This window comes from Geotrypetes seraphini, chromosome 14 (assembly GCF_902459505.1).
Source record: "Geotrypetes seraphini chromosome 14, aGeoSer1.1, whole genome shotgun sequence".
In the NCBI taxonomy this organism is placed as follows: Eukaryota; Metazoa; Chordata; class Amphibia; order Gymnophiona; family Dermophiidae; genus Geotrypetes; species Geotrypetes seraphini.
In genome coordinates, this window is record NC_047097.1 from 65500525 (window position 1) to 65527826 (window position 27302).

The 27302-nt window shown below is 41.8% G+C and overlaps 1 protein-coding gene across 4 annotated transcripts in view; it reads left to right on the top strand.

Moving 5' to 3' along the window:
* NTRK3 (neurotrophic receptor tyrosine kinase 3) overlaps positions 1 to 27302 on the top strand; it is a 1004345-nt gene that overhangs the window by 971556 nt on the left and 5487 nt on the right. For all 4 annotated transcript variants that reach the window (XM_033920393.1, XM_033920395.1, XM_033920394.1 and 1 more), the window contains exon 16: positions 22468 to 22626. In XM_033920393.1, coding sequence (XP_033776284.1) covers positions 22468 to 22626 — 159 coding nt within the window. The remainder of the gene's footprint in view (positions 1 to 22467; positions 22627 to 27302) is intronic.

Consider the following 27302-nt stretch of genomic DNA (forward strand, 5'->3'; position numbering starts at 1 on the left):
CAGTTGCATGGCTATATCTTGTTTATCAAGTGTTGTCACAGATTTTCTGCCATTCCGGGCTCCTTTTACAAAGGTGCGCTAGCGTTTTTAGCATATGTTAAAACGCCACACGTGCTAGCCGCTACCACCTCCTTTTAAGCAGGTGGTATTTTTTCGGCCAGCGCACTATTCCTGTGTGTACGCTAGCGTACCTTTGTAAAAGGAGCCCTCAGTTTCTTGGATAAAGTTGGCTTTCCAGAGAGCGTGTGTGTGTGTGTCTGTATGTTTAATTTTCTGAGATTTTTATCAACACTTAAGAACCTACGAGTTGCCATACTGAGACAGACTGCAAGAAAGGGACTTGGGAGTTCTCATCCGGGAAGATATGAAAGCTGCTAATCAGGTGGAGAAAGCTTCAGCGAAGGCCAGACAAATGCTGGGTTGCATCAGAAGGAGCTTTATCAGCCGAAAGCAGGAAGACATACTACCGTTGTACAGATCCATGGTGAGACCTCACCTGGAGTACTGTGTCCAATTTTGGAGGCCACATTATCAAAAGGATGTGAAGAGAATGGAGTCGATACAGAGAATGGCCACTAGGATGGTCTCAGGACTTAAAGACGTCCCATATGAAGAGCGCCTGATCAGACTGCGCTTATATTCTCTCGAGGAGTGCAGAGAAAGGGGGGACATGATAGAAACATTCAAATACATCACGGGTCACATCAAAGTGGAGAGGAGGAAATCTTTTTTCTAAAGGGTTCCACGGCGACAAGGGACTTAAGGGAAAAAAATTTCATGGTGACACCAGGAAATACTTCTTCACCGAACGGGTGATTGATCGATGGAATGATCTTCCACGCCAGGTGGTCGAGGCCAGTAGTGTGCTTGACTTCAAGAGTCGATGGGACAAACGGGTGGGAGTACTATAGAGCTATGCTCAAACAATAGATACTCCAGGGAAGAAGGATTCTTGAGTAGGCAGACTAGTTGGGAGGGAGGGTCCTTGAGTGGGCAGACTTGTTGGGCCGTCGGCCCTTTTCTGCTGTCATATTCTATGTTTCTATGACCACCAGTGGCGTGGGGCTAAGGGCTTTCAGGAGATTCAACGAATCCCTAACTCTACAGACCTGCTTTAATTTTTTTTTTTTTTTTTAAACTTTTTGCTTGATACAGTTTGATTTGTTGAGTAGGCAGCCTGATCAACCAGTCAAACACCCCTCCCCCCCAAAAAAAAACCCAGGGCTCTTGGGCTGGGGATTCTCTAGAACCACATCAACGAGTGTAACCTAATTGGGGTTCAATTGTAGAATATGTGATTGATCCCTATGATTTGTTGTTTCCCTAGGGATCAAGCCTTGAAAAAGCTGTTTGCAAAACATGTTGGCAATGATATCTCTAGCCAGAGACCACATGATTTAAGCTAAGTATTTGCTTAACTATAAATGATAAGTAAAATTAGAATGAAAATTAAAATATAAATAAAGCTCTTAAATAAGTTTAAAAGAGAACATTTTAATATCGATCTAATGAGGATTAGACACATAAAGCTTGGGACAATGAGTCATACTGAGTCCTGAGTGGTGTCGCTGAGGATCGTACAAGGGCTGTTACAATAGCTGAAAATTTTTTTTAGCTACTTTGGTTGAAGTTCTTATTGCTTATACATCCCTTGAAATATATTCACATTTTGTGCAAATAGTGATGATTGATTGAGGTCATGCCTAAAGTTAGACGTGTAAAATGTGAACTTACGCTAGTAGTTATGCACGCAACTGCAGCTATGTAATTTGGGCTGGATTCTGCAACTGGCACCAGTATCAGGTGTGATATGAGAGAGGTCTATAAAATACGGAGTGGGTTGGAAAGGGTAAATGTGAATCGCTTGTTCACTCTTTCCAAAAATACTAGGAACTAGGGGGCATGCGAAGAAGCTACTAAGGAGTAGATATAAAATAAACCGGAGAAAATATGTCTTCACGCAACGTGTACCGTAATTAAACTCTGGAATTTGTTGCTGGAGAATCAGTTAGCTTAACGGGGTTTAAACAAGTTTAGATAATTTCCTTAAAGAGAAGTCCATAGGCCATTATTGAGGTGGATTGGGGAAATCCATTACTTATTCCTAGGAAGAGCAGCATAAAATCTGTTTTACTAATTGGTAACTAGCTAGATGCTTGGGACCTGGGTTAGCTACTGTTGGAAACAAGGTACTGGGCTTATGTTCTTATGTGAGCCAAGTATAGGACAATCAAGCCATTGTGACATCACTGATGAGGTTGGCTCTTAGGCACTGGTGGAATGAGGCATTATGACATCGCAATCTCAGCTCTGGAATGCTGCTACTCTTTGGGTTTCTGTCAGGTACTTGTGACCTGAGTTGGCCACTATTGGACAAAGGATACTGGGCTTGATGGACCTTCGGTCTGTCCCAGTTTGACCTGGGTCATTTTACAGCTGAGATGAAGCTGAGGCTTTTAGCAATTCTTGGTAAGTAAACATATATCTCTGCTCACAACAGACTGCTGGTCATCCCATGGATAATGTCACATTGGGTTGACTGTCCGTTGGATTGATAGAGTCTTTAGAGAGGAACTCTGTTTCTCTGTCCTTAAGACTGAAAGGTTTCCCAATACCTTTTGACATTCTTGCTTTTGTCCTCGAACATATTCAAAGAGTTTGCCATTGGATGAAAAATGATTAGAAAAACAACGATGCCAACTTTGTGAAAGCCTCTTTTGTAACCGGACAGCATAACGATGATAATGGAGATGAAGATTGCAAGTGATGAATTAGACGGCACAACTTCTAATATAGATAATAATGACATAACGATGATAGAGTATTCTTTGCTATAACGAAAGTCAAGTGTTTCGAGCTTCCCGCAATTAATACCTGCAGACCCAGTTAAAAGACATCAAGTAACATCGCAACCTGGCCTGATTCGAAGGGACTTTTTTTTTTTTTTTATCAGACTGAGCAATCCATTTTCTGTTAGCGCAGTTGTTGAACACCTTGTCAGAAGTGGTGGATTAATGACTCACGAGCGTACTCGCATGAGTGACAGTCATTTTCAAAAATGTAGTTTTATTAAAAGCAAAGTGGCTAATGCGATTAATGCGTGCGGTTAATGCACGTACATGCGAATTGTGCTTATTGCAAACTTGTTCCCAGCTCTGACTAAGCTCAGTGGGACATCCTCCATACTAGATCACAATATAGGTGCACTCTCTCAGTGCACCTTTGGTTTAAGGGCGAAGTTGGTTGTTGTATGTTGTTACCGGGGGGGTGGGGGGGTGGGAGGATTGGGAGGGAGGGGGGATGACCTCAGTGGGTTTTGCTGTTTTGTAATCTGGCTGACTGTACTGTTCTTGTATTGTACTGCTGTGGTGGTCTGAGGATTTTTTGTTATAAATAAACAATTACAAAAAAAAAAAAAAGATGGTGAGTGGGACAATTGTGCCACGACAAATACGCCCAGCCAATTGCACGCATGACCAAAGGTGCGCACTGAATGGCAATACTATTTTGTCTTTTTTGAGGGGGGATCCCCCCACTACACTTAATCACTGGTTTCTAATCATAATGTAAGGGTTACATTATGATTATGGGAACCCTTTACATAAGTGGATATCTGGAAGGCCCTGATTTGCTGAGACTTCTCAGGCCCCGTCCCTTGGGGCTTGCGTCTACTACTTATCAGTTATATAGCACCAAAAGGCGTATGCAGCGCTGTACATCTTGACATTTATAGACGGTTATAGAAATTTATAGACATTTAAGAGCTTACAATCTAACTTGGACAGTCAGACACGATATACATGGTTGGGGATGCATAGCCCAAGGGGAGAGGAGTTAGGAGTCGAAAGCACTCTCAAAGAGGTGGGCTTTTAACTGGGCCTGGAGCACTGTCAGAGACGGAGCCCAACGTACGGATTTAGGCTACTGATTCCTTATCTACAGACTACTGATTCCTTACTCTTCCGTTAGATCTCTTAGATCTACCGATCAGCATCTTCTAGCTGTCCCTACTTTGAAAACCATTAACACACGGCGACAAACCATTTTCTCTGTTACTGCCCCTCAACTATGGAACCTACTCCCCACTAACTTGCGTGAAGAACTGAATTTGGAAAGATTTAAGAGCCAATTAAAATGCTTTCTTTTTAAAGATGCATTCGACAATCAATAAAACTAGCTTTTGAACATTAATCAAAAATAAATTTTAATACAGATATTTTAAAATCCCAATTATTAAATTTTCAGAAATTTATTGAATCTCCCATCCCTAGTGTTTTTTTCCTGTAGTGTCTTCTTTACTATTTTAACTTGTATTTCTTACCCCCTTCCTTCCTTCTGTATCCTGTCAGTTATATTTATTTTATTAGATTCCCCTCGAATATGTAACTTACATTTTTATCCTCTGTACATCGCTTAGAAGTTGATATAAGCGATTAATCAAATACATAATAAACTTGGAAACTTAGGCAGCTTGTTCCAAGCATACAGTGCAGCAAGCAGAAGGGACGGAATCTGGAGTTTCTTAGTTGAAGAGAAGGGCACAGATAGGAGGGACTTATCAGCTGAACGGAGCTCACGGGGGGGGGGGGGGAGGGAGTGTCATAGGAGGAGATAAGTGAAGAGAGATAGTGAGGGGCAGCTGAGTGAGTACATTTATAGGTCAGTATGAAGAGTCTGAATTGTATTCAGAAACAGATGGGAAGCCAATGAACTGGCTTTAGGAGAGGGGTAACATGAGTATAGCAGCTCTCCCAGAATGTGAGTCGAACAGCCAAATTTTGGACAGATTGGTGGGGAGTGAGATGGCTAAGCGGAAGGCCTAAGAGTAGCAACTTGCAGTAATCTAAGAGCGAGGTGATGAGGGCGTGGATAAGAGTTTTGGTAGGATGCTCGGAGAGGTAGGATCGGATTTTGGTAATATTATAGCAGATGAAGCGGCAGGTTTTAACAATGTGTTGTATCTCGGTGGTGAAGGAGAGAGAGAGAGAGGAGTCAAAGATGACCCCAAGATTATGAGCAGACAAAACAGGAAGGATGAGAGTGTTGTCCACAGAGACTGAGAACGAGGGAAGCGAAGAGGTGGTTTTAGGCGGGAAGATGAGCAGCTCTGTTTTAGCCCCACCCTTCCTACTCATTTCCCTGCTTTTGGACACAGACCTGTCAAGGTTTTACGCTGAACTGTTAAGAGCCCTTCACAAGAAAATGGTGCGAGTGCCGGCGAATTAATTTGTGTAATTACGTTGGGTTGTATCTCATGGCATTTTCTCAGGAATGCTAATTATCTTAATTTACTCTGCTTTTATCAGGATGGCACTGCCAGTTTGATGTTCATGTATTTCATTTGAGGTCTGTAATAAGAGGGATGCAGTCAGTTATCTGCTTTGTCATTATGGCATTTTCAAAATAAACACACACACACACACACACACACACACGAGGCTTATCTCATTAGATAAAAAACAACAGGATGGAGAACAACAAGATGTTGGATTTTTTTTTACTTCAGCACTCAAGTTTGAAGTTTATTTATTTCTTACTCTCCTGCATTTTGGTAACAACCTTCTTATTGGTCGCCTAGCTTGTTTTAATTGGTTTAATCGACACACTAATTGACTGTGCCTATTAAAAACCAATTAAAATTTTGTTAAAAAATATGTAGATGCCTGCAGGCACCTACAAAAAGGAGACCAGAATTGCGTCTATAGAGGTGCCTAGAGGTTTGGGACAGAAATGACCTTAGGCGCTATTAGGCATGATTTTCTGTCAAAGGTAGGCACCGGTAATGTAGATCTTTAAAACCCTAGACTGCTTTACTGGCGCCTGCATTTTAATGGGAGCTGTGAGTCTGCAAATGGCACCATAGCATGATTAAAAAAATAGTATAGTGCAAGCAGAATATCAAAAAATAATATAGCCACCTAAAGATATTCACCAAATAAATACCGTTATCAGAGACTAACCAGAGCAGGTTCCCAACACGGAGAAAAGACCTCAGTGTTTCCCGGGAGTCAACCCAGAAAACTACTATGACAAGTACTGAGTTGTCATAGAAAACACATCCTCGGTCAAAGAAAAACTCAGTGGAAATTCTATCAATATTATTGCATCAAGGTAAATTATTCAAAATCTCTAATTGACTTTCTAGACTATGTTAAAACTGAAAACTGCAACCGGGAGAGTGTATTCAATTGAGCTGTGGTGATCTTTCCCGTATCAGAGGACATTTTTAATTTAAGTGCGGGTTCCTTATATGTTTTGGTTTTTTTTAATATTCTTTATTCATTTTCAAGATTACATTAAGTGTGAGAAATATTCATTCGCATTAACAATAAATTCATCACTTACAAACAATCATTGATACATTACATAGATTTTTATCCCTTCCCCTTTCCCATCCCTCCCACCCATATATTCCATTCTCATATAAAACATCTAATATTAATATTCCCCCCTCCCTACACCTTAAATTGATAAAATATAAGGGAAACAATTTCAATTAATCCTTACAATACTTTGTTAATGGTTTCCACACATCCTGAAATTTTTTAAAATATCCACGTTGTAAACCTTTCCATTTTATTGATATGGCATAAAGAATTCCACCAAAAGTTATAATTTAATCTCCTCCAATCCTTCCAATTATATGTAATTTGCTGAATGGCAACACCAGTCATTATAAGTAATAACTTATTGTTGTTTGCAGAAATCTGACTTTTTGCTCTCATTTCCATACCAAATATCACAGTATTATAGGATAATGCCACTAGGTTATCTAAAATTATTAATTTGGTCCCAAATTGATTTCCAAAAATTCATAATACATGGGCAATGAAACAATAAATGATCTAAAGTTCCTCCTTCTAGATGGCAGTGCCAACATCTATTAGACAAAGAACTATCCAATTTTTGTAACCTAACAGGGGTCCATAACGCTGTATGCAACAGAAAAAAACAAGTTTGTCTCATAGATGCCGACACCGTACATCTCATCCTCCAAGACCAAATTCCTTATATGTTTTACTTAAAGAGATTCTGAATAATTTACCTTGATGCAATAATATTGATAGAATTTCCACTGAGTTTTTCTTTGACCGAAGATGTGTTTTCTATGACAACTCAGTACTTGTCATAGTAGTTTCCTGGGTTGACTCCCGGGAAACACTGAGGTCTTTTCTCTGTGTTAGGAACCTGCTCTGGTTAGTCTCCGATAACGGTATTTATTTAGTGAATATCTTTAGGTGATTACCGTAGCATGATTGGCATGTGGTCAGTGCCATTTTATAGACGGCCGTCAATTGCAGTGCCGTTTGCGGAATATGGCCCTGATTGGATCATAAATCTGTAGATAAATGAAAAGGATGAAATAAAAATCACTATTAATAAACTTGCCAAACTAGAAACCAAAGTTAGTGGAACCACTACTCACAATATATGTAAATGCTTCAAATTTCTTATTCTTTGACACATTTTTTAATTTTTTAAACCTTTAAATTTTAACCACAACAAATGACGGGAGAAAAAGACCTCAGCGAGGCTGGTGTTTTGTAAACACCATGTCCTTGCCTGAATATCTATCGCAGTTCAAAAAAAACCTCCCAGCTTAAAATATGATCATTGGCGAGAAAGGTGAGAACACCTGCAGCTTTGAGATGAGCATGTTGAAGAAAGGAATGAGAGAACATTGCATGTTGATTCTTACTTGTTGACAGCACCCCGCTGACGAAGCTTTATGTGAAACAGTGGCCCCTGTAGGGATCTTGACGATAAGTGATGTTTTTTTTCCAGTATTTTTAAGCACATGGTCATATGTTATGTTGGGAGCTTTTCTTGAGCTTTGATAGATAACTGAGGCAAGGACGAGGTGTATGTGATGTTTACAACCAAGAACAACAGTGAAGGTGACCTTAGGTGCTCAAATTCTTTATTATGTATAAAAAGATTCCACGCGACCATTTTTCGGCCACAAAGGCCTGCTTCAGGAGTCTGATTGGTAATTACATAACGTGATCTCGAATGAAATCGCCTATGATTGATGCCTTCTCAATAAAGTTCATGATATAGACAAAGTTTGCATGCACCTTCCAAAAAGAGTGATGCCTTCCAAAGAGACTGGTCCCCATAGGGATCTTGGAGATAAATGCTGTTTTTATACCGTATTTTTAAGCATGTTTTGCACTTCGTGGTTATATGTTATGTTGGGAGTTTTTCTTGACACTTGATAGATACAGAGACAAGGATGTAGTATTTGTGACATTTACACAACATCGACCTCGCTGAAGTCTTTTTTTTTCTCTCCCTTCATTTTTTGTGGTTAAAATTTAAAGGTTGGAAAAACAAAAAAAAATTTATCAAAGTAAAGAACTATCTTTAAGAACATAAGAACATAAGAAGTTGCCTCCGCTGGGTCAGACCCAAGGTCCATCGTGCCCAGCAGTCCGCATCCGCGGCGGCCCCTCAAGCCCATGACCTGTAATGTGATCCTTCTCTAATCCCTTTTATCCTTCTATCCATACTCTGTCTAAAACCTATCTCTACCTCTATCTGTATCCTTCAATCCCCCTATCGTTCAGGAATTTATCCAATCCTTCCTTGAACCCCCGTAGTGTGCTCTGTCCTATCACAACCTCCGGAAGCGCATTCCAGGTGTCCACCACCCTCTGTGTAAAGAAGAACTTCCTAGCATTGGTTCTAAAATTGTCCCCTTTCAGCTTCTCTGAGTGCCCCCTGGTGCTTGTGGTTCCCAATAATCTGAAGAATCTGTCCCTTTCCACCCTCTCTATGCCCTTCATGATCTTGAAAGTCTCTATCATGTCTCCTCTGAGTCTCCTCTTTTCAAGGGAGAAGAGCCCCAGCCTTCCCAACCTGTCTGTGTATGAAAGGTTTTCCATACCTGTTATCATTTTTGTCGCTCTTCTCTGGACCCTTTCAAGTATCGCCATGTCCTTCTTGAGGTACGGTGACCAATACTGGATACAGTACTCCAGATGCGGACGAACCATCGCACGATACAGCGGCATGATGACTTCCTTCTTCCTGGTTGTAATGCCCTTCTTAATAATACCCAACATTCTGTTTGCTTTCTTGGAGGCCGCTGCACATTGTGCCGTTGGTTTCATTGTAGTATCTACCAGCACACCCAAGTCTTTTTCAAGATTACTATCCCCTAGCACTGACCCCCCCCCATTTTGTAGCTGAACATCGAGTTTTTTTTCCTAAATGCATGACCTTGCATTTCTCTATATTAAAGCGCATTTGCCATTTGCTTGCCCACTCCTCCAGTTTGTTTAGGTCCCTTTGTAGGTCTTCACATTGTTCCGTGGTTCTAACCCTGCTGCAGAGTTTGGTGTCATCCGCAAATTTTATAACTTCACACTTCGTCCCTGCTTCTAAGTCGTTTATGAATACATTGAACAGCAGCGGTCTGAGCACCGACCCCTGGGGAACACCGCTCGTGACCTTCCACCAGTCCGAGTAGTGGCCCTTCACTCCGACCCGTTGCTTTCTGTCTGCCAACCAGTGTTTAATCCATCTGTGTACATCCCCTTCCACCCCATGGCTCCACAGCTTCCTAAGAAGCCGCTCATGGGGCACCGTGTCAAAGGCCTTTTGGAAGTCGAGATAGATGATGTCTATGGGTTCTCCTTTGTCCATCTGGCTGTTTATCCCTTCAAAGAAGTGTAGTAGGTTTGTTTGGCATGATCTTCCCTTGCAAAAGCCATGCTGGCTCACTTTTAGTTGTCCATTTTTTTCTATGTGTTCGCATATGGTGTCCTTTATTAGTGCCTCCATCATCTTGCCTGGGACTGAAGTCAGGCTTACTGGCCTGTAGTTCCCCGGGTCACCCCTCGATCCCTTTTTAAAGATAGGTGTGATATTTGCTATTTTCCAGTCCTACGGGATCTCCCCAGTTTTCAAGGACAAGTTGCAAATTTGTCGGAGAGTTTCCGCTATTTCGTTCCTTAACTCTTTTAGAACCCTTGAGTGGATTCCATCCGGGCCCGGAGATTTGTCACTTTTTAGTCTGTCTATCTGTTTGAGGACCTCCTCATGGCTTATCTCTATATGCACCAGTTTTTCTTCCTGATCTCCACTTATGATCTCTTCGGGTTCTGGTACATTCGATGTGTCCTCGCTCGTGAAGACCGACGAGAAGAACTTGTTTAACCTGTCGGCTACTTCTTTTTCCTCCTTTACCACCCCCTTTCTGTCTCCATCATCCATCGGTCCTACTTCCTCCCTCGCCGGTTGTTTCCCCTTGACGTATCTGAAGAACGATTTGAAGTCTCTGGATTTCTCAGCCAGTTTCTCCTCGTATTCTCTCTTTGCATTCCTAACTACTCGGTGACATTCTTTCTGGTAATTTTTGTGTTCTTTCCGGTTCTCCTTGGTTTGGTCCTTTTTCCATTTTCGGAACGATTTTCTTTTATCTCCTATCGCCCTCTTTACTTCTGTCGTTATCCATACCGGGTCTTTTGTTCGATTTTTTTTTGCACCCTTTCCTAAACCTGGGAATGTGCAGGTTTTGTGCTTCCAGCACCGTGTCCTTGAATATGGACTATGCTTTCTCTACGGTTTCCATCCGTTTTGAGCGATTTTTGAGTTTCATTTTCACCACTGCTCTCATAGCTTCATAGTTCCCTTTCCTGAAGTTGAGCGTTGTCGCTGCAGTTCTTTTCACTTTGGATGCTCCTACCTCTAATTTGTACCGGATCATGTTGTGATTGCTATTTCCTAGTGGTCCTACAACTGCCACTTCCTTTGCAGGTCCCCCTAGTCCGTTTAGGATTAGGTCGAGAGTAGCATTCCCTCGCGTTGATTCTTTAACAAGCTGTTCCATGAAGCAGTCTCCCACAGAAATTTGTATGTCATTTATAGAACTGCCCTTCACATGATTATATGTGGATATATAATATTGGATTAATAAAGCAGTAGCCATGGCAAAGTCACAAACTTTCCCCCTCTTTTACCAAGGCATGCTAAACACACACTAAACGCTAACACGTACGAGTTATCCTATGGACGCGTTAGTTAAATCCATGCTAAAACAAGTTTATTAGGATTTTATATACCGCCTATCAAGGTTATCTAAGCGGTTTTTACAATCAGGTACTCAAGCATTTTCCCTCTCTGTCCCGGTGGGCTCACAATCTATCTAACGTACCTGGGGCAATGGTGACTTGCCCAGGGTCACAAGGAGCAGCGCGGGGTTTGAACGCACAACCCCAGGGTGCTGAGGCTGTAGAGCCAACCACTGCGCTATACACTCCTTAGCGCGCCTTTGTAAAAGAGGGCCTTTGTGTCTGTCGCACAATGAATGATGAAAATGGAAATTGTGAATGCCTATGGGCTCATTTTACTAAATGGTGTTAAGAGATTTTTAGCGCGGACTGGCAAGGTAAATGCTCCAATGCTCATAGCATTCCTAGGAGTACTGAAGCATTTACCTCACCAGCCTGCACTAAAAATCTCTTAACGCCATTTAGTAAAACTCAGACTATGTTAATAAAAACTTTAAAAAATACATTTTTGAATATACCACAAGGAAAACATATTATAAAGGACCAGTGGAATTCTACTGGTCATGCCAAATATTTTCTAGTAAATTATACAGCTCTTCAAGATGTTCATTTACTAACTTAAATGTTCTGGTATAAATTAATTTCTAGGGTTGTAATGTCATGACAAGGTTTGAGTCAGTAATATGAGAATTTAATTTCTTGCTTTGGAAGCTTCTAGTTACAGCAAGAATGAGTTCAGCGCAAATGAAAAGTTATTTATATTAAGGAAAGTCAAAATGTCCCTGGAAGAACCTATTTCAGATGCCAAGTCTGCCTTTAGGGAAACTGATGGTAATAGGAAATAGGTTTCAAAAATATTAAGGTTAAATTAGTTTGAATATTATGATTAATGCTGCACAGTCAAATTGGTTATCCAGCATTCCAAATTTAAGTACAAGGGTCATTTCATAAATAATGCACACTATTTTTAAAAATGTATATGTTTTATTTTTTTATTTTTTTCAATTATTTCTTTACAATCCTTCAATTTAGTCTCCCTGCTTTGCAATGACCAAGTCCCAACGTCCGGGAAGCTTCATTATTCCATCCAAGACACCGTTTTAGTTCAGTTGCCGAATGGCTCGGGTACCGGCGGAAGAAAGCTCTTCCAGAGATGCAAAACCATGTCCACGCATAGGTGGTTTCAACTTTGGAAAAAGGTCAAAGTCTGGTGGTCTCATGTCTGGACTGTAGGGAGCACGAGGTAACGCCTCCCAGCCGTATTCGCGTAGTTTTTCAATGACGACAGGCGAGCGTTGTCGTGAAGAATGAGTGGCCCAACCAAGAGCAACTGAGGTCGGGTTTTGTGCATTTTTCGCAATAAATCACGATAATACACTGCTGTGACACTTCTTCCACATGGAACTTTGTCTGTGATGATGATGCCTTCATGATCATAAGCAAAAATCATCATTTGTTTGACTTTTGATTGAGCTCATCAAAATTTTTTTAGTCGGGAAGATGGAGCTCTCCACTCGTCATTGAAAAACTACGTGAATACGGCTGGGAGGTGTTACCTCATCCTCCCTACAGTCCAGACATGAGTCCACCAGACTTCGACCTTTTTCCAAAGTTGAAACAACCTATGAATGGACATCGTTTTGCATCTCTGGAAGAGCTTTCTTCTGCCGCTACCAAAGCCATTTGGCAACTGAACAAAACGGTGTCTTGGATGGAATAATGAAGCTTGGGACTTGGTCATTGCAAAGCAGGAAGACTACGGTATATTGAAGGATTGTAAAAAAAACTTTAAAAAAAAAAAAGTAAATTTAAAAAATAGTGTGCATTATTTATGAAATGACCCTTGTACTTAAATTTGGAATGCTGGATAACCAATTTGACTATGCAGCATTAATCATAATATTCAAACTAATTTAACCTTTATATTTTTGAAACCTATATCCCGGTTAAGAATGACAATGAAACTAATCTTCTGGTAGTCAAGCTAGAGCAAGGTGTGGCAACTAGGCTTATTTGACAAATCAAATGTTCTTCATCTGTTGATAACTACTATGTATGTTACTTTAATGTTGATGTTAGAAGCACGATACAAGACCAAAATGTAAAAAAAAATATAGCTATAGATAGGGGATATACTGCCTTTCTGTGGTTACAATCAGAGGGGTTTAAATATTATATACAGGTACAGGGTTAAGTAACTTTCTCAGAGTCACAAAGAGCTGCAGTGGGAACTAGAGGTCTGCATGGGAATGGGGATTGCGGGAATCCCCCCCTAACCCACGGGACTCCCACGGGGATGGAAGGCTTTGGAAGCAGGGTTCGTCCATATATTATAATGGACACGTCAGCCTTAGTAAAAGAGGGGGGTTTATAAGTTAATTACCTGAACAGAAAACAAAAAAAGGGTTCCACCAAAGAGATTCCACAAGGAAAACAGCAGCGCCAACACAAAAGAAACAGTGGAATTGATGATCCTGTCAGAAGTAATTGCTGCTTTTTATGGGGATGGGCGGGGATGGAGGTAATTCCTTGCGGGGACGGGTGGGGACGGAGAGGATCCTGGCGGGGACGGGTGGGGATGGAGAAGATCCTGGCAGGGACGGGCGGGGATGGGTGGGATTTCTGTCCCCCCGCAACTCTCTAGTGGGAACTGAACCCAGTTCAGGCCACTGCACTAGCCGCTAGGCTACTCATTCACTCCAATAGATATAAAAAAAATAATACAGTAATAAGGTTGCAATTTTTCAAAGATATTTGCACAGGTAAGTAATTTTCTTTTGAAAACTACCCTCCCACCCATTTATGGAGTAAAAGTGTAGCAACGGGGCTAGAATTAGGACAGATCCCAGTGAATATGGGGAATCTATTTGGAAATATCTGTACATTCATTACCCTGTATACTCGGGCCCTGTGTAGAATCCCTGTGGTAGTGGACAAATGAGGTATTTTCAAGGAGGGAATGCTGGGTATTTCAGGTTTCAAGTTTAATGATAATTTCATATATCACCTATCTTAATTCTAAACGATTATACAAAATATTATAAAATCAGGGGATGCATGCCAACAAAATTGCATGATAACAAAGACAAAACAGACTAACATGGTACAAAAGGACAGGGGATTAACGACAATGAAGCTATAGAAAAGAAGAGAGAACGAAAAAGGATAGGCCAATAGGAGGGGCTGCCTTTATCAAATCCGGAAGAATCATCTAAGAACGAAGAAACTGACATCACTGTTCAAAGGCACCTCTAGACAAAAAACTTTTTAATGCTCCTTTAAATTTATCTAAACTTGCTTCCTTCCTAATATAAGGGGGTAAAGAGTTCCAGATGAGGGGTGCAAAGGAGGTCATACGGCGAGTGCCAGATGTCTTAAGAGTGGTCGCGAAAAGTAGGTTTGGAGAAGACGATCTGAGAATTCTGACTGGAGTGGGGGGGATGGGTAGCTTGTCAATGAAAGCTGGAGCATGAAAATTTCCCTCGCAGAAAGTTTATAGTTTATTAAAAATGTGATAAAAACGCTTTACATTACATTTCAAAGCGTTGTACAATTAAAATAAAAAATAAATTATGAACTAAAACAATACAGCAACAGATTTGTATGGGGTTTAGTGGTTCATTTAATAAAGTGTGGAGCCCATTGACTCCATTTGTTACCTCGCAATAAGGGTCATGTATCTCTCCTTTTCTTAGATTTCCTTACACATCCAGGGTGGGTGGGTGGGGGGAGGGAAATGTATTTTGAGGATTAAAATTACTTAATTATAATATTGTAATCACATATGTCTTACTGTGTTAATAATTGGGAGGAGGATGGGAGAAAATGATTGTTTTATGTATTACTTGTGTAGTTAATAGTGCGTTTTATGCAGTATTTTATGTTCAATTAATTGTATTGCACTGTCAAAGTTTGAAAATCAATAAAGATTAAAAAAAAAAAATACAGCAACAGACATACTAAGGGGGGGGGTTCATAGACAACGGCGTGAAAGACAAAATCGCGCGCCGACAATTGAGCGCAGTGCAGAGGCGTGCGCCGCACAAAATTACAGTTTTTAGGGGCTCCGACGGGGTTTTTTGTTGGGGAACCCCCCCCAGTTTACTTAATAGACATCACGCCGGCGTTATGGGGGGTTTGGGGGGTTGTAACCCTCCACATTTTAATGTAAACTTAACTTTTTTTTCCCCCACAACGCCCCCACAACGCGGCGCGATGTCTATTAAGTAAAGTGGGGGGGGTTCCCCACCCACGCCCCCCGTCAGAGCCCTAAAAACAGTAATTTAGAGCGGTGCATGCCTCCGCGCTGCGCTCAATTGTCCCGGCGCGCCCTTGTCCCGGCGCGCTTTTGACCTGACACTAAGGGGGGGGGGGAAGAAACAGAACAAAAAGGGAAGAGTGGGAAAATTATAATTCTTTAAAAAAATTAAAAAAAAAAAAACAGGAAAGAAACAAAAGGAAAAGTTTTAAAATTGATAAAAAATAAGAATATGTTAAGATTGTATAGTTTACATCAAGATTTCCTTTGTAGTTATGTCAAGTGCTCTAAAGCAGTGGTTCCCACCAGGCCAGTCGGGTTTTCAGGCTAGCCCTAATGAATATGCATGGAGCAGATTTGCATGCCTGGCACCTCCATTATATGCAGATCTCTCTCATGCATATTCATTAGGGATAGCCTGAAAAACCTGACTGGCCTGGTGGTCCTCCAGGACAGGGTTGGGAACCACTGCTCTAAAGCAATTGTACCAAAAAAAAAAAACCCTTCAGCTAGCACACCTGTATCAATATCAGACTGACTGTAAAATATTTTTTATATACAATCCCTGACAGTGTCTGTTTTATTACAGCTACATGAGAAATAATAGTTTTGCATGGGGATATTGAGTCTGATGTGGTTGTAAATGATAAAATTGAGCCATCTGAAAAAAAAACCCCTCAAAAAACCATTTCACAAAATTACTGCTGTTACAACTGGGCCCACATTTTTCAGCAAATCCCATACTAGAAAATGTCTGCCTAACAAAAATCAATGTTCTCTCATCACAAGTTAATATTAGGAAACAGCTGGATCCTTCAGTGTTTCACAGACTTTCAGTTTGTAAAATTATGATTTTCTGCTGGGTCTGCTTGAACATTTTCCCTATTACGGTGCATTTTCTCGGCGAATCTGTTGAATTTTGCATGTGCTCATAACCCTAGCACACCTGGGTCTCTGAATTCTCCATTTATTTCTCTGGCTTAGGTTTTATGGAGAATCCGAGATGTCTAAATATCACAAGAATGGTATATTGTGTCTCGGTGTGACTAGGTCTAATTTGAAGGCCTAAGTTGCAAATGTTCTCTGCCTACCAGCAAGAAGAAGAAAACCATAGCTAAATAAGGACTTTTGCAGGCAGTACTTTTGTCTTCTTGAACCCCCCCCCAAAAAAAAAAAACAACTAAAAGCAGAAGATAGATGCATAGTAAGGGGCATGGGTGTTCTGGGTGCCATCTTGGCAGGGGCGCCAAACTCTGTTCTCTTCCCCCCCCCCACCCCAGCAATGAGGGGGGGGGTTTCTCTTAAATGCACCCCCCAGTTTTTTTTTTCACAAGTTGTGAGCAGGAACTCCTCCCTTCTGCTCTTACCAGCCCCTAGCCTAATTGGACAGCCCTGCACTAGATAGAGTTTGAGCCCACCGGGACAGCTAGGGAAATATGATGAAGTACCTGAATGTAAAACCACTTAGGATATAAGTGGTATATACTGTAAATCTAATATAATAAAACTCTAAGCGCGCATGCGCACTCCCACCTGCGGGTTCCGTTTTCCGTGCACTGTAGGGCACCGCAGGTAGGAGTGCGCATGCGTGCAAATCTCTCTCTCTCTCCCCCGAGCCGGAGCCAGTGTAGATGGCTGAAGCTTGGCTGGAAGAGAACGAGGAGCTGTGAGAACTCCGCAGAGGCAGGAGGTGATGGATTCGGGGGAGGGAGTGGGAAAAGGGAGAGATGTTGGACTCAAGTGAGGAAAGGAGAGACAGATGGATGAGAAGGACAGAGGGGCTACTAGGGGGACCAGGAGAGATGGTAGGGGATAGAGGGGGACAGGAAAGATGGCAAAAGGGGTGAAACAGGGCCAGAGAGAGATGGTAGAGGGTGTGAAAGGGGGAAAGGGAGAGATGGAAATGGTAGGATCACTGCTGCTTTGGGGCACTGAGGGAGGAAAGATTGATACGTCAGGACTGCTGCTGTCGCCTCGGGTAAGTAAAGACCCTGTCAGGAGGGCCAAAAGGGTACAAAGGAAATGGGGAAAGGTGAGATGGTGGGACTGGGATCAGTGGGAGGCAGGGTCCGGGCATGATAGAGGCGGGGCATGGGTGGGGTCAGAGTCAGGGTCAGGGTATAGGTGGGGCTGTTCTAGCACCCGTTACTGTAACGAATGTAACGGGCTAAAACACTAGTAATAAATAAACAGGTAGGCTTGCCAGCAGCAAGATGCCACTCCCTCAAGAGTGCCACCTGAGGCAATCACCCTCAACTTTGTATCCATCTTTCCTATTAGCTGCTACTTAGAGCAGTGGTTCCCAACCCTGTCCTGGAGGACCACCAGGCCAATCGGGTTTTCAGGCTAGCCCTAATGAATATGCATGGGGCAGATTTGCATGCCTGTCACTTCCATTATATGCAAATCTCTCTCAGGACAGGGTTGGGAACCACTGACTTAGACTATAGCTTTCACATTGCTCTTGTAACTCATGTTTTCCCTGAAACAATTAAAGCATTGATTAACAATGATTGTAAAGTAGCTGGCAACTGTCTCTGGCACTCACCAGCTCAGGAGTTGGCGATATCTAATTAGATTAACACAGCTCAGGAGATCCGTTGCAGTGCCTCAATAGAAAGTGAATTGTACCCATTCGAAACAGCTCAAGAGCTCATTCACAGGATTACAACAAGAGTTATCTCTCGAGCTGCTTCAAATGTGAAAAAAAATTACTTTCTGCCCTGACGTTGCAAATGATCTGAGCTTTGTTAATATAAAAAAAAACAAAAAAAACCCAACAACCTTGTATGAAGAGTTGGTATAGGATTCTTCAGTGACATGGAGATGTTTTTGTGAAAAATATTAAGTAAAAAAATGAAAATTGAAGAATATTATGTCAAAAGTGGAAGAATTAAATCAAGTAAAAAAAAAAAAACAAAACTGCAGGAAAATGTACAAGGTGCAGGAATTTATTCAAGAAAAGTCATAAAAACATATATAAACAGCATACATAAAATAAATATATCCAAACCCCAATTCTTGTTTTCATGTATACTGGACCCAACACGGTCCGTGTTTCGAAAAACACTTCTTCCTCAGGGGTCCAGGATAATCAATACATAGAGCATCAAGAAACCGGATTGAATAGAACAAACAAAATATCGAACAAGACTGGCGTGAGCCTCTCCTGTCGTGGGCGCTGCACTGAGTTACACTGAGCGCCGGATCAAGTACCAGACAGGAGGATTTTATGCCAGTGACTGAGACACGGAGTTTTGATTTTTATATGACACTTCTACGTATTTCAGAGACTTCTCCTACCTTCTGGCTTGCTTAAAAGGGTGGCAGGAGGCGATAATTTAATTCAGTCATTAGTGGGTATATGAGTTTTGGGAATTGGTTGGTATAACTTGACCTACTATTCACCCCCCCCCCCCCCCACACACACACACATTTTTTTTTTATATCAATTAGAAACATAAAAACATAATGGCAGATAAAGGCCAAATGACCCATCCAGTCTGCCCATCCCAAACATCCATTACCCCCTCCTCTCCCTAAGAGATCCCAAGTGCCTGTCCAATGTTTTCTTGAATTCAGACACAGTCTTTGTCTCCACCACCTCTACCAGGAGACTATTCCATGCATCCACAGTACCACCCTGAATTCAAGAATGAATGGGGCAGGCACATGGGATCTCTCAGAGAGAGGAGGAGATGGTGGATGCTGTGGATGGGCCAAATGGATGGGTCATTTATAGTGTGTGGAAACAAGCTAGCATACCACTATAACCATGAAGTGCATCACACTCTTCTATCACGGTCTCAGAACTGGAGCCTACGCAAGGTATTTATATCACAAACTCAAGTGATCAGCGTAGTACTTTAGCTCCCTGCTCCAATCATTGACCGCTTAGGTTTTAAAACATATAAACTTTAATAATTGAATCTTAAAATATTTCTTGTAGAAAACTTTTTTTAAATATATATACTTTTAGTTCATTTTATTTAGTTCATTTTATTTTAATTCAATTTATAGAAAACCTCACTATCAGTGCAAATTTGCCCACTTTGTATGCACTATTAAGGATTTGAAGTGTGACCATATGGCTCCAGAAAAAAGGGAACAATTTTGTTTTTTGAATTTACCCAGTTGTTTATATTGATATCCAGAAAAAAGGGGACAGATTGAGACATCCCGGTTTTTCTTCCATTGAAAGCAATGGAAGTAAGGAGAACAGATTGAGACATCTTGGTTGCTTTCAATGGAAGTAAAACCCGGATGTCTCAATCCGTCCCCTTTTTTCTGGAGCCATATGGTCACACTAGTCATTTAGCTTTTATCTACCATCATGTTACTATGTTTCTATAACCATAAAGTTCTATGACATCACAATGCAGGTGTAAAGAGCCTTAGCCAATAGGGCGAGGACATGCAAATGTTAAGAGTCTTAGCCAATAGGGAGAGGAGGAGATGGTGGATGCTATGGATGGGCCATTCATCCTTTATCTGCATCATGTTACAATGTTTCTATAAGCATAAAGCTCTATGACCTCACAATGCAGGTGTAAAGAGCCTTAGCCAATAGGAAGCAGAAGAGATAGTGGATGCTGTGGATGAGCCATTCGACCTTTATCTACCATCATGTTTTTATGTTTATGTAAAAAAGTATTTCCTTAGATTACTCCTGAGCCTATCACCTCTTAACTTCATCCTATTGTTCTGGAGCTTCCTTTCAAGTGAAAGAGACTTGCCTCATGCACATTTATGCCACGTATCTATTTAAACATCTCTGTCATATCTCCCCTCTCCATGCTTTGGCTCTTTCTCTCATTTTCCTCCTTCACAGCATCATCACTACCAACTTCTTACTTCATGTTTTCCATTCATCTCTTTACTGGTTCTATAGTCCGCCTCGGTGTCAGGTCAAAAGCGCGCCGGGACAAAGGCGCGCCCAGACAATTGAGCGCTTTACTTAATAGACATCGCGCCGCATTGTGGGGGCGTTGTGGGGGGTGTAGGGGGTTGTAACCCCCCACATTTTACTGAAAACTTTACTTTTTCCCTGTTTTTAGGGAAAAAGTTCAGTTTACAGTAAAATGTGGAGGGTTACAACCCCCCAAAACCCCATAACGCCGGCGCGATGTCTATTAAGTAAAGTGGGGGGGGGTTCCCCAACAAAACCCCCCGTCAGAGCCCCTAAAAACAGTAATTTTGAGCAGCGTGCACCTCCGCGCTGCACTCAATTGTCTGGGCGCGCCTTTGTCTTTCGCACCGTTGTCTATGAACCGTCTGCCTCTCTCCCTTTTTTGTATGTCCTTTAGATCCTTCCAAATCAAAATTCTGTTCATGGCGGGTCACAATCTACATGCATCGTAACCCTTTCACATGACAACACCATTATTTTTTATACAATTATACATACAACATCACTCTTAAAATGCCATTACAAATAAATGGTCTTTCAATTTTTATAGCTGCTGAAGGACTAACACATTATTTTCTTTGACCTCAGAAGACATTTGTCTTCCCCCCCCCCTCTTCCCCCCAGACTGAGAAATAAATTTGCAGAGGAGAAGATTAATAGAAAAGAAACCAAAAGAAAAAACATAAATGGCGGAGCTGATCAATCCGATGTTGTTCCAGCAGTTTTACCGAGAACTGTAGCAATTAGGAAGAAGTGGTATCTTCCTGGACTAACAAGATCTCCTACAAAGCATTATCCTACCCTAAATTTACATCATCTTGCAATGTAAATTCAATAGTAAAGAAATTGCAGAAGGCCAGACTAGTTTGCTAGCATTTTGGCCTAAGTCAAGAGTGAGTTGACATACTCTCAAACTTCTATATGATATTTCCTGAAACCAAAAATTCAGACGTGGCTTCTAAAGACGTGGTTTTGTTTTTAAGTTCAGAAAAATTGTATTAAATTTTTGGTTACAAAACATAAAAATTCATGTGGCATCATAATGAAGATATACAAATCAGATTATTAAAGAGAAATACCGTACAATGCCTCTGTAAAGACTTGTAGTGTTAATAAAAGGAAAAGAAGAAGATCCCACGTGCCTATCCCTAGGCCCTCTTGAATTCAGACACAGTCTCTGTCTCCACCACCTCTTCCGGGAGACTGTTCCACGCATCTACCACCCTTTCTGTAAAAAAGTATTTCCTCAGATTACTCCAGAGCCTCTCACCTCTTAACTTCATCCTATGCCCTCTCATTGCAGAGTTTCCTTTCAAATGAAAGAGACTCGACTCGACCCGTGCACATTTCTCTCAGGAGTTGGCATTAGATGAGGAAGGACTGCTGTGGAGGCATATTGCTTGGTCTTTTTGGGAGGCTGGGTTATGAATGGCTGTTCCTAATTTGAACTTTGACTTGTTTAATGATTTAACATTAATAAAGCTGCCAGATGTGCTATTTGGTTTTATGTTTTGTTTTTTGGATTTATGGGTTTTGTATGGCACAAGGAAGTGGAGCGAATTCCTCTGTTACGTCTTAACAACTTTGTTTGAAATCAGTGGTCATTTTCCACCAACTCTAGTAAAGCGTAATCTTTGTAATGTCTTATTCTATCAGCCCGTGTTAGCTCCCGCAGTTGTTTCCCTCGACCCTGATGTTGGGAGAGGTGAATATAGGACAATCACTATAAGTTAAGTGAGGTTCCTTAAAGTATATTTTAGATATATTTTAAAATAAATAAACACAAAAAATATAGATTAAGCACTAATAAAGGCTGGACCGACGAAGATTACAAGCAACCGACTGTATTGGTCTGATTGCTTTCTGAAGGTCCATACAAATATTTGTAATGAAGATCCGTGATGTTTTGAAAGATTGATACTATCAGTGAATATGAGTTTAGTTAAACTTTCAACCTTGGCTATGATACTATAATAATAATATAGACGACAGAATATATGATTTATTCTATCAGCAGCATATTAAAGCCTTAAAAATGTGAATGTATACCATCATCAAATATTTTTGCTCTTTCCTCATCTGCTATGATTTCCCCATGCACTATTGTTGCCTCGTTGTATTCTATATGTAAGATAATTTCCTTGTCCAATTATTCGCTTTCCTTGACCTTTCAATAACTTTGTGTGAACCGGATCGAGCCCCATAGTCGGGATGACTCGATATATAAGACTGGTTTGGATTGGATTGGATAACTTTGATTCTGCTATCTCTTTGTCTCTTAGGTGGGAGGCCATACCATGTTGCCAATTCGTTGGATGCCACCCGAGAGCATCATGTACAGGAAGTTCACCACCGAGAGCGATGTTTGGAGCTTTGGAGTGATTCTTTGGGAGATTTTCACCTACGGCAAACAGCCTTGGTTTCAGCTCTCCAACACAGAGGTACTGAGTTCACGACTTGTGCATTAAACGTGAACTGCATAATATTTCATCCATTGTTCTTTGTGCAAGGAATTAATACAGCACACGCTATCAACTCATAGGAGTCCTTTAACTAAGACGCGCTAGTGCATCTTAGTACACGCTAAAAATTAGCCTAGATCTCAAGTAGCAACAAGCCGCCTGATATCCAACATTATTTAACTGGCCTGGAACGGCTGCTGGCCAGCTACATAGCATGGAGTTAGCTAAACGCTAACATTCAGTGAGATATGGCCTCTAAATATTAGCTATTAGCTCTTAGCGGCTACTCTGGATACAGTCTCAGTTTCCACCACCTCTTCCGAGAGACTGTTCCACGTATCTAAACTAAACTAAACTAAACCTTAAGTTTATATACTGCATCATCTCCACGGAAGTAGAGCTCGGCACGGTTTACAAGAACTTAAAAATGAGAAAGGGTAGGAAAAAGTTTACATAAGTTTATAGATCGAGTGGAAAAATAAGGGAAAAAAAGAAATGACATGGTAGAGAAGAGCCAGGTTTTTAGTTGCTTGCGGAATAAATGGAGGGAGCTCATGTTCCGCAGCGGGATAGTAAGGACATTCCAGAGACCTGTGATTTTGAAAAGAAGTGATTTTCCCAGTTTACCTGTGTGGAGAATACCATATAGGGAGGGGAAGGACAGATTTAATTTATGTGCGGTCCTGGTGGAGTCAGGGCACGAGGAGTTAAAGGAAAGTGGGATTAGGGAAGGAAGGATGCCGTGAATAATCTTAAAAGCCAGGCAAGAGCATTTGAATTGGACTCTGGAAATCACTGGGAGCCAGTGAAGATTGGCCAGGAGTGGGGAGACGTGGTCAGATTTACGTTTTGCAAAGATCAGCTTGGCTGCCGTGTTCTGAATAAGCTGGAGTCTTTGGAGGCTTTTTTTTGTTAAGCATAGGTAAATGGCATTGCAGTAGTCAATTTTGGAGAGGATGATGGATTGGACAAGGACGGCGAAATGTATCTACCACCCTTTCTGTAAAAAAGTATTTCCTCAGATTAATCCGGAGCCTATCATTCTCATGCAGCACCTTAGAAATGATTTTATAGAGAATGGAGGTAATCCTCAGTGTTTTGTGTTTTTTTAAACGATGATAAGGTCAGTTAAATTAGCTACAGATATTAAGTGCTGGGACATTTGCAGGCACCGGCACTGTATACCTGAGGTTAATTTTGGTGGGGTGGCTGCCGAAGCTTATGCAGGCCCCAGCTGAATATCAACCATGACCTGTATAACCATTAAAAGGTGCCTGTAGTTCTGGAAAACACCTCCTGGGCCCAAAAGAAACCCGTGCTTCCCTTCCCACCTCAGTCCATGATGATCAGACCCCTCCCCCCCAACCCTCCCAGAACATTCCCCCAACCCTACCTTTTCATTCCAGTGAGGGCTAGAGCAAAGCCCGCTCACTTCTGCCCCCTTATGGCTGCCTGCAGAAAATGACTGCCATAACCTTTTCCCTTTGCAGTATCCCTTGCCCAGATGACTTCAGAAGCTGAAGCCTCGATCATAGGATCAGTCCAGGGGCCTTCCTCATATTGCTATGCAGCACTGTCAATGAACCACTGCTCTGGCAAAAACACTTTGTTAAGGCTGTTTAGTAAATAGGGTTCTAAGGTGGTCTCTGATCCAATCCAGTTCTTTGATAATGAAAAGAAATCTGAGAATACCAAACAGGAAGCACAATATATGAATACTAGTATTTTAGCCCGTTACATTAACGGGTGCTAGAATATATGTCTGTCTGTCTTTATTTCCGTCTCTCTCTCTCTCTGTCCTGCTGTCTTTCTTTCTGTCTATCTCTCTCCCTGGCCCCCTTTGTCTGTCTGTCTTTCTGTGTCTCTCCCTGTCCCTGTGTCTTTCTTCTTTCCTTTCTGTCTCCCTTCCTCCCGCTGGTGCTAGAATATTTGTCTGTCTTTCTTTCTGTCTCTCTCCCTACCCCTGTCTTTTTCTTTCTGTCTCTCTTCCTCCCGCTGTCTTTCTTTCTGTCTCTCTCCCTCCCTGGCCCCCTTTGTCTGTCTATCTGTCTTTCTGTCTCTCTCCCTGCCCCTGTCCCTGTGGCTTTCTTCCTATCTCCTTCTCTACTTCCCTGTGCAGCAACCGCAGCATTCCCTCTCCCTCCATTTCCCTGTGCATCATCATTTTTTCCCTCAGTCTAGCTTCTCCTGCCCCTCCTACACTCAGTACTTTAAACTTCGGCCCGGCCTGTAGGTCAGGGGTTTCTCGGGCTGACCGCCACCCGCTGCTGGTGGCTCCGTGCTCAGCTGCCGCCAGCCGCCACTGACAGCCACCGTGGCCTACAGCTGCTGTGGCCTGCAGCCGCCGACAGCTGCCGTGGTCTGCAGCTGCCGACATTCGCCTTGAGGGGAAGAGAGAGAGATTCGCGCGCATGCGCACTCCTACCTGCGGTGCCCTACAGCTCACAGAAAACGGGAGCACGCAGATGGGAGTGCGCATGCGCGGCTTAGGGTTTTATTATATTAGATAAGAATAACCTTATTGGCTCACAACAATGGTCCATTTAGCCCAGTATCCCAATAGAAGTCACAAGTACCTGACAAAAACCCAAATGGTAGCAGCATTCCATGCTACAAATCCAGGGCACTATGGACTTTTCCTCTAAGAACTCGTCCAAACCTTTTTTAAAACCAACTACATTAACTGCTTTTACCACATCCTCTGGCAACGCATTCCAGAGCTCAGCTATTCTCTGAGTGAAAAATATTTCCTCCTATTGGTTTTAAAAGTATTTCCCTGTAACTTCATCGAGTGTCCCCTAGTCTTTGTAATTTTTGGCGGAGCGAAAAATCGATCCACTTGTACCCGTTCTATTCCACTCAGGATTTTGTAGACTTGAATCCTATCTCCCCTCAGACGTCTCTTTTCCAAGCTGAAGAGCCCTAACCGTTTTAGTCTTTCCTCATCCGAGAGGAGTTCCATCCCCTTTACCATCTTGGTCGCTCTTCTTTGAACCTTTTCTAGTGCCGCTATATCTTTTTTGAGATAAGGAGACCAGAACTGAACGCAATACTCAAAATGAGGTTACACCATTGAGCATTATAACATGTCTTTGCCTTCCATTTCTCTAGATAGTGGTTTATGATTCAGAAGCATACTATATAGACCAAGTGACCTATGCCTCAGTCCAGTGTCAAGGGAGGAAGAAATCTTGTTTCTCTTTCTGTTGGAGAAAATTTCAGTTAACAATTAGGAGAGTTCTGTCTTCTGTGCAAGGTGCATAGAGCAAGTTTTACAAGCTTCACTTACTTCTCTTATCTAATTAAAATTCTACTGCTAACTAGTCACATATGAAATCTTTCAGCTGTTCTTCTATAATTCCCAGAATTCCCTGGGAGACCAGATGTTAAGAAGATTGTAACCGGCTACCTTGTGCAGTGTGTATGATATTGCTATGACTTTGTGATGAATATGGACCAAGATCTACTGAGTGGTTTGCAGTTTTTGTGTGTGTGTAGGAGCAAAATGGACTTTGATTAAAGAACAAAATAAACTAGGGCTGAAAATTAATCACACCTAACTCTGTGATTAATACATTGATTATTAATCTTGATTAAAAATAGTAATCACAAATAAAATATTGATCATGATGCAGCATTTCCTACACCTCCAAACATTTCCTCTATCTCTTCCATACCCAACGCTTCTCCTTGGCACAATCTGGCATCTTTGCCCTCACCTACAATTCAACATCAACACCCCCCACCCCCAGCACCGGTTTACCTTAAAGGTGATCTTCTGTTGGTCCTTGGCATTGGTGGCATCACACATACTCTGCCTGGAGCCTGCCCTGAAGCTTTCCCTCTGACCCATGCTGCCCTTGCGGAAACAGGAAATAATGTCAGAGGAGACAGGACAGGCAAGAGGACGTGAAACGCTGTCTCTGCCAGGGCCCAACAGAAGACCATTTTTTAAGGTAGATCGATAGAGGGGGGGTTGAGAGGGGGGAAAGCTTATGTCACTGCTCATGAGGGGAAAGAGAAGGGCGCAAAAGAGGGGTAGAGTGCATGTACAACTTTGGATCTTTCTCAGAGCAGGTATGCATTTATGCATGAGTGCATGCTTTTGGGGCTGATTCTGGTTTTACAAAAGCACACAGGTCTTTCTGTCATCTTTATAAAATAGGCTGAAAATATTGCATGTTGCGGCACTGACTCTGAACCTCTGGCATGCACTTTGGATATTCTATAAAATGTAAAAACACCAAGGGAGGGAGGGAGGAGGAAGGGAGGGAGTAGGGAGGGAGGGAGGAAGCCATCAAGTGTATGCTAAATGCTAAGATGTCCATTACATTCCTGTGGGCGTCTTAGTATTTAGCACATGCTAAATCAGTCAGCACCCCTTGATGAAACCCCACCACCCCCGAATATATTATTTTTTAAAAAAATTAAACAGCTCCTCTAGGAAAGCATACACATGGTAAAGTACAAGGGATCTTTTAGGCCCTCTTTTACAAAGGCCCGTTAAGCGTTTTAGCGTGCGCTAAATCAACGCATGCTCTAACCGCTAACGCATCCATAGGATGACATGCACGCATTAAAAAGCATAGCGCACCTTAGTAAAAGAGGGGTGTAGTGTGCAACCTTTTTCAAGGCATATATGGCCGCTTAATTTT